The sequence below is a fragment of the Plodia interpunctella genome, chromosome 22, assembly GCF_027563975.2.
Source record: "Plodia interpunctella isolate USDA-ARS_2022_Savannah chromosome 22, ilPloInte3.2, whole genome shotgun sequence".
In the NCBI taxonomy this organism is placed as follows: domain Eukaryota; kingdom Metazoa; phylum Arthropoda; class Insecta; order Lepidoptera; family Pyralidae; genus Plodia; species Plodia interpunctella.
The window spans coordinates 4,778,108-4,791,642 of NC_071315.1; the positions used below are offsets into that span (position 1 = coordinate 4,778,108).

The 13,535-nt window shown below is 35.2% G+C and overlaps 1 protein-coding gene across 2 annotated transcripts in view; it reads right to left on the minus strand.

The window, feature by feature from the left end:
* The window catches only part of Dpp10 (Dipeptidyl peptidase 10), a 110,525-nt gene that overhangs the window by 79,359 nt on the left and 17,631 nt on the right, over nt 1-13,535 (minus strand). For both annotated transcript variants that reach the window (XM_053762092.1, XM_053762091.1), the window contains exon 2: nt 11,066-11,168. In XM_053762092.1, coding sequence (XP_053618067.1) covers nt 11,066-11,095 — 30 coding nt within the window. In that variant the 5' untranslated portion in view covers nt 11,096-11,168. The remainder of the gene's footprint in view (nt 1-11,065; nt 11,169-13,535) is intronic.

Consider the following 13,535-nt stretch of genomic DNA (forward strand, 5'->3'; position numbering starts at 1 on the left):
GTTTTCATGACAAAACATAATTTTGATAAACATGAGCTTATAGTGTATCCAAGATCAGCTCCCTACGAGGGAGCTTCTCAACGGTTTACTGCACGGACTTGATGTCAAGATATCTCTGACGACAATAAAAGTTTGTGTCAAAATTGTCATTTTTGTAAAAACTTATTCTTCCGTAGATTTTGAAAAGGTGTTATAAAACTTCCCATAGAATTTTTCATTTCAATTTAAACTCACAGGACACGCGGCACAAACTCCGACAATAGTTAATTAAATTATCCAACTTTCCAAAGCCCCGTTTTCCTGTTATTTAATAACCACCATTTTTCACCGCGGTGTTGCTGAAGCAGATGTTGTGAAACTGGAAGTGTTTAAATGTTTATTGGGAAATTCATCATCATAGTGATGAGGGTCGCGACCAGCAGTAGCTGTGGCTCTTTTGATTAGGGTCTTCCAGGCAATGCGATCGTATGCCTGTTTTAAAATAAGGCCTTATCATATTCGTCCATCTAATTGGTGCTCTTCTTTCATTTCGAGATTCAGGAACACAGCAAGTTCAAATTCTCAAGGCTGTACGATTTATGACGCGATTAAGAAAATATACAGTAGTATTTACTAAGGGTTAGTTTTACCAGTCAACTTTGACGTTTTACATTAACCTGCGCATAACAACGCAAAGTTCGCCATCTAATCTATAGGTTACACGCAGGTTGGAGTTAACGTCAAAGTTGACTGGTGCAGTGCAACTGATTTTAAATAATAGTTTTTTTCTTTTTTGTTCGTCTATGGTTGTCTTTCAAACCGATATTAAAGGAATACAAAAACGAAGTAGCTACATGGCGAAGAAGAGTTCCCTACATGTCTACTACACACTTTTCGAACAGCAGACTATAGAAATACAAATGCCAAAGCCGCATTGGGAATAGACTGGAGTGTAATTACGACTCCACAAAGGTATTTAAATTAAGGGCAAAGTAAGATCTAGTATATACTTAGTACTAAATCTTTGTTAGACCATCTTGAGAAGTAATAAAGTTACGGATGAGCTTCATATCGTCTCATGTGTTGCATCCACTTTCTATGTACTACAGTAATTTTACTTGACTTTCAACTATCCCACAATTTTGTATACAGACCTTGTTATTCTCTTAACTTACGTAAGTATTATATACAGTATTTAAAGCTACCTAAAATCGGCATTTTTACCATTAGCAATGAGCTGATGATGATGCCGCTCGCCAAAGATATGATTTGTTGTATGTAAGTGTAATGTAGTTACTAGCTGCGCCCTGGGACTTCGCTCCCGTGGGAATTTCGGGATAAAAAGTAAGTGAAGTAAATTAGTTTGTTACCTCATCACGCTTTATCTGCTTAACCGATTTTCTTGAAATTTTGCGTACATGTAGACTGAAGTACAGAAAAGGACCTAGGGTACCTTTCATCCCAGAATAGTGTTCCCACGGGAAAAGGAAGCGGGCGAAGCGGTGGGCAAAAACTAATCGGAATACAAAATGAAATCACGGCTGAGTTTGAAATCCAAAAACAGTTGTTAAAAAATTCCTGCCGTCAAAAGAAAAGACAAACCAGTGGTATTCTTCTCCCATCCACAATAGATTCGTCGGCCGTCGATAAACAGCGCTAATTGCTCCCAGCTCTGCCAGCCCGCCAATTAGAGAGTAGTCGGGAAACGCGGCCCAATCAGGGTGTGGTGTCACTGACAACGACCAAAGAAGTGGATTATATCATGAAGCTTAAGTAAGACTGGAGCCATAAGTTCTATCACAAAACATACAAATACGTACCAGATTACTAACGTCCAGAAAAAAAACGAGTTGCATTCTGGGAGCGCCGGCAGAAGTGAAAACTTGAATATTAACATTTGCATTTTTGTCGTCTTACGAATTTTCGATCAGGTCACGTGTCCTGACGCGAGTTCAAAATTTTTACCCATCACAAAAAGTGCACACAAATATCTTGCTATGCCGCTCCCGCCGTCTTCATGGACGATGTGTCTGCCAATGGTTTGACAACTAGGGATGCCCTTTAACCGTGCGAAGTGGAGATGAAAAAATAGAAAAGCGGACCCTGGGCTCCGACGCTCAATGGCTGGAGAGAAACCGGGAATACGCTCAGATGAGATGAGAGAGAGAAAAACTGTGTAAGTAAATTTAAGTAGAAGTGATGGTGAGAGTTGAATGTAGTTCAGTTTTATCAATAGTACTAGGTTCGACAGATGGACAACAACGATACGTGAACTTAATAGACTCAATAATTCCGTTCCGTTTTTACCTAGTGGGTACGGAACCCTAAAAAGTCACTAGCACTAAGACCGCACACACAGCCCAAGCGAAAATAGCCAAGAGATGGTCCAAACAATAGTTTTCTTTGTTATCCCTATTTTGTTGGGAATCATTGACACGCGTGTGTAATTGTATGGAAGAAGAAATGGTTTCGGGTGATTTATTTCGTTCTCTTTATACACTTACTATAATGGGGCTGGCTGTTGAAGACATTATTCACGTTACGTTCGCAAGACTAGAGTTTTGGACTATGTTTTTGAGTCATAGTATCGAAATGGTAAATCGTTGTGTTCTGACACATATCGTTCTTGGGTTTTATAGGTACCCCTTGAGTCCATCGATATTTTTCTTCGATTTCTTCTAACGAAAAAAGCTTTTCAAACTCATTTAAAAACTTGTGATCTTAATGTGATTATTTATTGAAAGAATTGTGATTTTCAAATATACCCAGGTTTGTTTTTTTCTTTTTTGTCGACCTATGCCGTCTAAGGAAGCAAATGTATCCAGCTATCTCAACCGTCTACATTTATTTTTTTCTGTAAACACTTTTTGTTTACACATAATTTAGTTGTTTCCTTGTAGGAGAAAAGTCAATTTGATCTTAAGTCCCACAAGATAGGGGAAAGAGGGTATGCTATAAACAAAAAAAAGATACAGCCTAGTGAGCGAAATAGTTTTTAGAAGTAGTACCAGGCTGCCACACAAACGTAAGAGGCTTTGCGTAAATCCTCCCTTAGGGCACGTACGCGTATAAATCTCCATCCCACGATGTTTACTCTATTGCTTCATGTTGTCTTAGTAGTATGGAAAAATTTGCTAAACGCAGTAAATGTATTGCAAAATTGTATTCAAAATACAAATTGCAATGTCTAACTAATTTACCCTCCTAAAAACATGTCCATGTTTTTTACGAAACGATTTCTTTTGAAAAATGGTTTCCGAGGCGGTTTGTTGAGTCTACTTTAATGACAGCGCTTCAGTCAAGTTCAAGGTCATACCAACGATTCATTTGTCCGTGTGACGTGGGTCTTAATAAGAAATAAATAATTAAAGCGTACATTGACTTTGGAATAATAAGGTAATACATATTTATTCATAAAAAAACATACAGATTTACAGACTATAACCGTATGCTAGTCAGAATTAGATTAACTTATTACATTTCAATAGTAGTCATTTCAATAGTCAGGGTTAACAAATAGTGTCACGGATTACATAAAGTTAATTAATTACATAATACAATTTACATAAAATCATACAATAAAAAGAGTTCATGTAAGTCAACACATTTTAAAAACACATAAATTGAGTCATCAAATACATCCACATCATTGGTGCAGGTGCAAGGCTCTCACCGTTGGAGCATACCTAACGTAGCAAGTGCGGACAGTCGGGGGAGAGAACAAGCGCGGTCTTCGTCGAGGGACATATGTAAACACTGACAAAAATAGGTGTTAAAACACCTAATGGCTCTCTATGCGGCGGTAATAGCCACGAATTTGCTATAAATTTAGATAACTAGGTTTTTATTGGAATTTAGTTTAAGTCACGATGTACATGAATGTATTAGACACGCCCAAACACAGCATCATTAAGTATCCCATAATTCTTTCCTTATCGTACAATCAAAGAAATTAGGCAATTTTGCGTAGGCTAAAACAAACAGCTATTTAGTGTAATTAGTGAATCGCGGAGGCGTGACAGGCAGTCATTTGGACAAATGCTTATGCCATCAAAAACATGCTGTAAAAAACCCAAGTCTCGCAGCACAGTTTTGCTACCGTCAAAAGTTGTGAGATCCATGTTACCAAGTCGATTCATTTAGTTAGTCCCTACTTAATGGACCTTCTGCCTTAAGTTATTACGCAAGTTATTATCATAACAATATTAAAAATATTTTAGGTTTTAAATAAATAGATCGTAACTTAGCCATCACATGAAAACACAATGTATCCTACAAGTAATACATATTAAATTAGATTGTTTAGTCTATGGCGCCCCACGCGATTGAAACTCTCGACTTCAAAACTACGTTGGGGTTCGAAATTGGCCTGAATTGCTTCGAGTAAAGGATGGTACGGCCGTGCCTTTTTTTTGCTCGACTTGCGGGGGCACTACCGTGCCCCTAGATTAGGTTTCAGTCAGTAAGAATTGATAACAAAGCCGCCATGCTGGTCTGGGAGCCATTGAAAAACATAAAATCTACCAGGAAGAAGAAGGATAAGAATATTTATTTGTGAAATATAGGTATAATAATAATAAATAAATATATCAGGACAAATCACACAGATTGAGCTAGTCCCAAAGTAAGTTCGAGACTTGTGTTATGGGATACTAACTCAACGATACTATATTTTATAACAAATACATATATAGATAAACATCCAAGACTATAAAATAAGTAAAAATATATAAAATAAATAAATAAATAACTAAAAAATAATAACTATAATATAAAATAAACCCACTCTTAATTTATAAGGTATATAAATTAAGAGTGGGTTGCACCAATTAACTTTGACGTTATTGTTATACATACGCTGAAAAACACAAAGCGCACCTAAAGAAAAATAATACATCCGCTATCTAGCTCAAAGTGACCTTTGAGTTTCTTGTGTCACGGCTCTGTAGACAGAGACGGTAGACAGAGGTATAAAGAACAAATGTATGCTTTTTTTGTACATAGTGGACAAACGAGCATGATGGTAAGCAAACACCGCAGCGTAATTCTGCCGCCAAACAGCACTGCTGCATTGTTGTGTTCCGGTTCGAAGGGTGAGAGAAGCAGTGTAATCACAGGGTACTGTAGCAAAAGATTCTAAGACCACAAAGTAGGCAACACAAAATAACGAAAAAATATAAATTATTCGTAAATTATATTATAGATAAGTAGATATGGTAATTAAATCATATGATATATTGTTATGAACTCATTATACTAACCAATTTAGTCAGTCTAGTCATAACAGCGTGACTACTAGTAATTTAGTTAATACTTATTTGGCTTCAGCAGACGAGATTTAGTCTGTGATTACTCCAGTGCTAGAACATATAGTTAATTTGTGGCATTTTTGATTGACTTTGTAATTGTTTATGTTTTATTTTGTTTTATTATTTGTATTTTTAATAAATGAATATTTAATGTAAATTAAAAATTTAAAAAAAAAGTTAATTAGTATTTTCATCTCATTATTATTTTCCAAAAAATAAGTTTAAAACCATGTGTGACATGTATAATAAATCTATTTATATAGTTAACTAGCTACGAACTTAAAGACATTTAGACACGACATAACTTTTCAGACATTTCTACTTTCTTTCAGACATTGATACTACTGAAGTTAGTTGTACTTACCTATATATGCCATGGCGTTAGTGTACCGTAACTATTGATTTGTCGTTCTTATAAATGTCTACCGTTGAAGTTGGAAATCTGATAAAAAAACACATCGGAAACTCGGATCTTTCTCAACGAATTTCCAAGAAAACTACCTGACGGTTTCTTAACCTTTTTACGCTATGATAGGGAATAATACTCTTAAATGAGCTTCATTCGTTTCTTCTGAGCAGGTATTATTCCGAAATAGGTACTAGTAGTTTGTATCTCTAAAACTTTTGACATGAACGGGCCTGAAATGTATTCCCTTGCATTGCATCTAGAAGTTACTTTACTTTCCAATTCAAATCTTTCCATTTGTATTTAAATTTGTGCTTTGTAGCTAACACATCGTAAACCTTATTATAACGCGTCAGAGCCCAGGGACCTCTTTCCTACTTTTTATTCTCTACTAAGATTAACTACAAACCAGAATTTAATCAGTCTTCTTCGGAATCGCACTTTGAAACCCGTGCATTCTGTACCATAGAAGCGGCTAAGCCCATCCAATATGGCGCGGTTCAAATAGCTCAAATTACTCAATATGCAAATACAGATTCCGGATCAGGAGGAGCGAGCGGGACAGGACGGATAAGATATGCACGCATATATACTTGGGAAACTAACATTGTGCCTACCTATAGGTATTTAATCGTGGTAAGTCCCCCTCTCTCATTTGAGCGCTTTCCCGCTTGCTTCTCGAGCCTCTCAGCTGCACGCAGCCCTTGAGTCGCTTTCCTATTATTTTCTTCTCCACTAAACACGGTTTTCAGCATCCTTAGATGCCAGACCATTGCCGATAATGGCCTGTGACAAAATCACGCGTTTTTGAAAGCAAGGAAAAACTAGCAATGTGCTTCAAATTTTTTCACGATTCTAAAATTATGTATATCTGGCATTAAGATCGAGATTGAAGACAAACCATTAGCAATGTTTACGAAATGGGCCAAATATTGCAAACAATTGCCGCAAAGTCTAAACACACGAGTCATAACATCGTCAAACTGCGTCCACAACTAATTTAGAACAGTTTATTGATCCAGATATTGTACGCAAAGGAATTTTCTTTGAAGTCGGATATCATTTGAAGACTATTATTTTAAAAAAATTCGGTGTGGTTTAATAAAAAATTTCAAACTAAAGATGTATTTTCAATTGAAAATAAAATTCACAGAGATGCAGTTTGTATAATGCCGGCTTCACACTATCGTCGAACAATTTTACCAAACTTTAATAAAATTAGTAAATTTAGTAAATAAAAGCACAAATTTTGCCCAAGCCCAAAGTGGTATACATATATTTTTCTTTGAATTTCAGATACACGAGACTTTAATTAAACATAAAAATGTTCGTGCTAAGTCCCACTTATAATATAATACATATAATGTATTTATCTGTTCAATGCGCGAAAGTTTTATAAACATATTTTTTTGTATTTTTCGTAAAAATTCAATCAAGTACATACGGATTTTTTATGGGCAAGAAAAACCAAGAACCCGCAAGTCGTTTTGCACTCACACTGAGCCAACTATAAGTATACACAAATACATGTACTTCACAGATGCCAGTCACGTAACCGTATACAGCTGTCATGGCCGCCCTATGAATGTTAATATTAGGTATTACATCTAGCACAACACTTCGCTGATTTTCATTAAAGATCTGGGAACGCTAGATTTATTTTTCATGTTTTTTTATTAATAATTTGAGTGCGTTTGATTTCAATATAGCCTGATGGAAAGCAAAAATGAAGTCCAGGGAACACGCAAGCTCAAAATATGCCTCTCTCTTGCTTTGAAGATACGAAATTCGGGAAATATCGACGCGGGTAGACAATTCTAAACTTTAACTTTTCGCAGTAAGAAAGAGGATCCGAATCGAGAGGTACGATGAGATGGAATGTCGACCACATAGAGGTCCATCTTCTTGTTAAATGTTCATTGATTTTCCTAAATAACTCTTGTAATGCGTGACGCAAATTGCGCGAAATGAATATAAGAAGATCGAGAGAGACGTTCTGACTGCAGTTGTGTGTGGTTCCCGGATAGGAAGTGTACATTCTTAGTATAAAATATCTAAAAAATATTACATTTGAAACAAGAAAAAAAAGTCTTAATAATACTTTTTCATATAACGCCGCGGCAAATTATAAACGGCGCTACTAATGTCATAAAACATTTAATAAATTGACGACAATTTACAATCTGCCTTCGACAATTTGTCTAACGATTTGTGTTTATAAAATGCCGAAGCCGTAAGTAAACGGACAAATCATACAAATTGCCTGCGACATTTACACACTAGAGGCCCGTCCCGACTTCATATAAATTAATAAATTATACACCAAAACCTTCCTCAGGAATCACACTATCTATTGGTGAAAATTGCAAAACAACGAGTAACAGTTTGAGTTTATTGCGAGCAGACAGACGCTGCAAAGGACTTTGTTTTATAATGTGTAAGGATGTAAGGAAGTGTGCAAAGTTCAATGAACCGAACTGTTTTATAAGAGCTTCGTATAAGTATACGGGTTTCGTCTCAGCAGCAGCTATAAATACCTATTGCAAATGTCAAATGTTATTATTAGCCTACCCATTTCTGTTAACACAGCTTAGTGCAGGTTTGCATTTCACTTCTCAACATCGAATCAATTCAAAGTGAGAAGCAGCTAACCAATCATATTACGCCATTGTGACGCAACGATTACCACACTGCAATGTCATTGGGTCGCTGCGTCTCACTTCGAATTTATTCGATGGTGAGAAGTGAAATGCAAACCCGCACTAAGCCCTCAGTATTTAAGACCGCCTGTGATTGAAAGGTCCCAGGTTAGAAAGAGAGAGTACATTTGCGTGTAGTTCTACCCTAGAGTAGGACCAATATATCGTCCCGTTTGAAGCTACTGAGAACTGAAATATCTCAGGTTCGAATATATCGTGCCATCCGAGCAGTTTTTTATACCATTCTGATGCGTGTATAGTAGTTTTCATTGCTTCCGGTGAAGGAAAACATCGTGAGGAAACCTGCATACTAGTTGACAATTAGGTTCACAGTATATATCTAACTGCTGTAACATCTAATCTGTCATGACTTTTACTACTGAGTAAAAGTGCTGAAAAAAAGATGCTTTTAGACGACTTGAGTAAAATCTGAGATCAGTGTTAGCAATCTAACTCTCGATAAGAAAGAATAAGATTCACAAATTAATTGTATACTACTTCCTTCCCGGCTTTGCTCGGGTAAAACCATAATACATTATGCATCTAAATCGTTGCGTAATTTTATAGATCTAAACATACATTGGAACAAACAGACAGCGGGAAGCGTCTTTGCTTTATACTATGTAATGATGATTTCCAGTATTATTTCTAATTGCATTTATTGTTTTTACCAGTAAATGTATGATTTATTTTACTCAAACTTCGTTCAAAGCCACCGTAATGAAGTCGCTGGCGCGCTACTATGAACTAATAATTTTCAATTTTCTGCATCACGGACCAGCAGAATTAAAACAGAATGCACTTGCTTCCACTTCTATTTCGATCCCATTTTACTGAGAAAAATATATACCAGGTACTCAATCATAAAAAAGTTTTTTTTTTTTAATATGTTTTGTCCCACTTTACAATATATGACATGAAAAAACGAGACAAAACATATATTTACATATTAAAAAAGAAGTCGCGTTTGTCAGTATGAACGCTATAAACTCGAAAACTACCCTGCCTGACGTCAACCCTCCTTGAGAATGCTATTGTTTCCACTGGAGGTTACTGGTATTATTTTAGGCCAGGACTTTCATATACAAGCTACAAAATGAGACATGGAAGCAGTACTAGTAACCAAGTTAGTAAGGTAACGGAAAAGTTTCAACGATTTCTTTAAAATTCAGCAATTTGAACTAGCCGGCGACGACGTAAAAGTCTAACTAGACGGGAAGCCTGCCAAGATTCATTGTAATAATTGCGTTGCGAGCTCTCCGTCTACGTTTTTAGTGAGTTTAATAGAAAATTCAACATTTAGTCGAGGAGATCGTAATTATGTTTTAAATTAGTTAACTGGCTCGAAAGGTTTGAAAGCGATTTAACAAACTATTGTTTAAATGTCAAGGATCACGTCATCAAGTTTAAGTAAGGGCACTCACCCTTACTTAAATTTACGTGTATTTTAAACAATCAATGTTTAAAATACTCGTAAAAAAAGGTTGTCATTAAACCCCGAATATACTTATATTCTGTATATCTGACATGATAGGAACCAACGCTGTTTAAATGAGTTTTTTTTCGGAATTTCCTCTCAGTAGTGGTCGATCCGAAATAAGTAAATATATTGGGACAAATCATACAGATTGAGATAGTCCCAAAGTAAGTTCGAGACTTGTGTTATGGGATACTAACTCAACGATACTATATTTTATAACAAATACATATATAGATAAACATCCAAGACCCGGACCAATCAGACAAAGATCATTTTCCATCATGACCCGACCGGGAATCGAACCCGGGACCTCTCGGTTCAGTGGCAAGAACTTTACCACTGCGCCACGGAAATGTTAGCAGTTTGTAGCTTTTTGAGAAATTACTACATAATATAAAATTTCACGTGAAGAGTTTCACGTGAAGAATGCCTGAGAATTTATACTTTTCACAACCTGATTTTGATAAATTATGCGCAGAATAATCTTTCTTCTCTTCGAGTCGAAATAACAAACAATTTTTTCTATTTATCTATCTAAACTTTGATTTCACTATAATTTTTATTTTGGAAGATGTTAGTATCCCATGTTGGTATTGAATATATTGTAAAAATGCTAGTGTTGTAAAATAAACACGCTATATGTACAAAATTATGTTGTCTTAAGGTTCGTGTACACATTCGATGTGCACGGGCCTTAATTGATAAACATCGCATCGGGTGTGCCATGGTGAAAGACTACGATCAATGGAACAGGCAGACATGGAATGACAATGAAACAGAATGTCAGGTTAAAAAAATACACTGGAAAATATTAACCAAGCACAGAAAATTTTGTTTATTTTCCCTATTTTGAGGCGTCATATTTTTGTTCTAAATATTTAACACAGCATTTTTCTGACTGATATGTGCCTGTGTGCGGTCCACAGATATTAGAACATTACATTAAAGTACCTAAAGTTCCTATATCTGTTGTGCGGTCGAATTAATTCATCTGTTGATACACGTGTAATACGGTGTAAACAGATCCGTGAGTTCCGAAATTCTCATTTACACTAGTAAGAGAGCATTTTTACGTTTACTATCGCATAAGAAAAGAATTTTCAGTTTACATCTCATTATTTTAAAGAATAATAAGCATTCATTATTTTTCTTAATCTAATAACGTGAAATTTACAAAAAATGATAAAATTACCTCATCATCGAACGCGTCCGGGTCCGCCATCTTGGATCAAGCACACTGTAAGTAATCACTGGCGCATAGTACTTGTCACTTTCACTCGCGCATCTCTGGATCACTGAAACAAACAAGGCATGGATTAATATTGGTGCAACATTAGGAAAATCATTTACATTAGTAAAAATCTATATATATAAAATTCTTGCGTTACTGACTGACTGACAGACAACGCACAGCCGAAACTACTGGTCGTAGAAAGCTGAAATTTTGCGTGTAGGTTCCTAGGACAGTGTAGGGGAGTACTAAGACGGGAGTTCCTGAAATTCCCACGGGAAACGGATTTTTACTCCCATACGAAGTTGTGGGCAAAAGCTAGTGTTACATAAATTGGAAATCAAATTCGGATATTATGACCAATAGAATGACCCTTGCTTACGTGTTCATAGACAACGGACGAATGACTTATGTTTTTATTTTACTCAATTTTTTAAAATATTATTTTAAATCTTTTGTAATAACGTATATTATATATCAGTAAAACATTAATCAGTTACATTATTAAAAACTCCTATTATCGCTGTAATTAGAAGAAAATGTTAAAAAGAGACAATATTTTCTCTCAAATTTGGCTCAAACAAGTGCTTGCTCCAAATCTACTTTATGGTCACCGTAAAAAAGGAGTAAAATGAACGTTGAGTCTTAAAGCAAGGGATTTAACCCTAGGAGATTTAATTAAGGGAATTAAGGGAACCACAAGGCACAGATTTTTGTATTTATTTTTATTTGGCCCGAAAATTATGCGGTTTAATGTTTTGTTCATAATGGTAGTTCTATTTCTACCGAATTCCGAACAGGTACACACAGTAACACTTTCCCTACAATTTTGTAATTGTTTGAATTTCGAAAAGGTTCGCGCTGTTTGTTTACTTTATTTCAAAGTATATCTTAATTTTGATTATACTTAACTAGTAACCTACCCAAGCTTCACACGTGATTTATATATGTTTATGTATTTAGATAAATCGTTTAGATTACAGTAAAAAATGCATCAAAATTCATTGCGTGGTTTTAAAAAGAAAGCTATGAAATAGACGTATTGATAAATAAAAACAAAACATCTCTGTGTTATTTTATGCTAGACTGTATGCTATGCTACGCTAGACAACAACTATATAATCTTTAACATTGATGTAGTTATGGTACAAAAACTACCGTTCTACCGTTTAAAACTACCGTTCCAGAGTTTAAATTCCAGTGTAGTACTAATACGGTCAACAAAACAATTAGGCAATCAATATATTTAAAATGTGCGTAAAAACATTGTATAACTGTATGGTTTTCTTATTTATCGACTTTTACTTTGACATGTATAGATAATTTTATGCAAACAACGATCATTCCGCGACAAAGCGTCATGACAAAAATTAGGACACCGAACTATTTTGGACTTCACGTAAGTAGGAACTTAACTACGTCCAAGTGATTTAATACCCGTGTCTCTAATTTTATGGAAACCTAGTCAATTTTGTTTGAAACACCACAGTACTACTATAATTAGTATCAATATTTTTTTCAATGTCGGTTGGATTTTAACTGTATTATGTGTATTAATCAAAAAATGCTGCACGTCCAATACGAATAAACAATAAATTGAATGCGTTTAAATAGTATTAAAAGTAAGCAATACGGCATCACGAAACTTTTATAATAGTATGTGTTACGCTCCATTAATATTGCCAAGAAAGTCGTTATGTGTGCTTCATTCCACGTAATGACCCTCAGCCATGAGGAATACGAGAAGGTGGTGTTAAGGCAAAAATCATCTTTGTTGCAAAAAAGTTGCTTTGTTGTGAGGATGTATAATATATATATGTGTATGTAAATCTACTGGACAGATTGTTATGAAATTTGGAACACGGGTAGAAATAACCTGGACAAAAAATTATTTACGTACAAAACTCGTGTCCGGAATCACAAAGTACTAAGTAATCAGAGAAAGTTAGAAGTTTTCAACAACTTTCCTTTGCTGAGATCACAAAGATATGGAATTAAATGAACGTTACCTAAAGAGACAAAGAAGCTAAAAATTGCCCTTAAAGATGAAATTGGATTAAATCATAAAATTTCACTATCATCTGATTATTTTATAATGCCCAATAATTACTACTATTTACCTACTAGGACAACATAAATATAAAACAGGGATTATTCAACTGCAATCAATATCTCTTAAGTGCTGTCACTCCACTCATGTCTCCGAGGGATCGATGTTTTATTTATATCACCAGGAGCGCAGCCGACGGGGATCGAATCAAATCGAGTAAATTTGTGACACGTGAAAATCGACGCAGAAACGATATTATAGCGTCCTATGTATTTTAAATTTGTAGAAATGAAATGAAATGAAATGAAATGAAATGAAATGAAATGAAATGAAATGAAATAAATTTATTTACACAAAGCACGGTACAAATAGATGTTACAG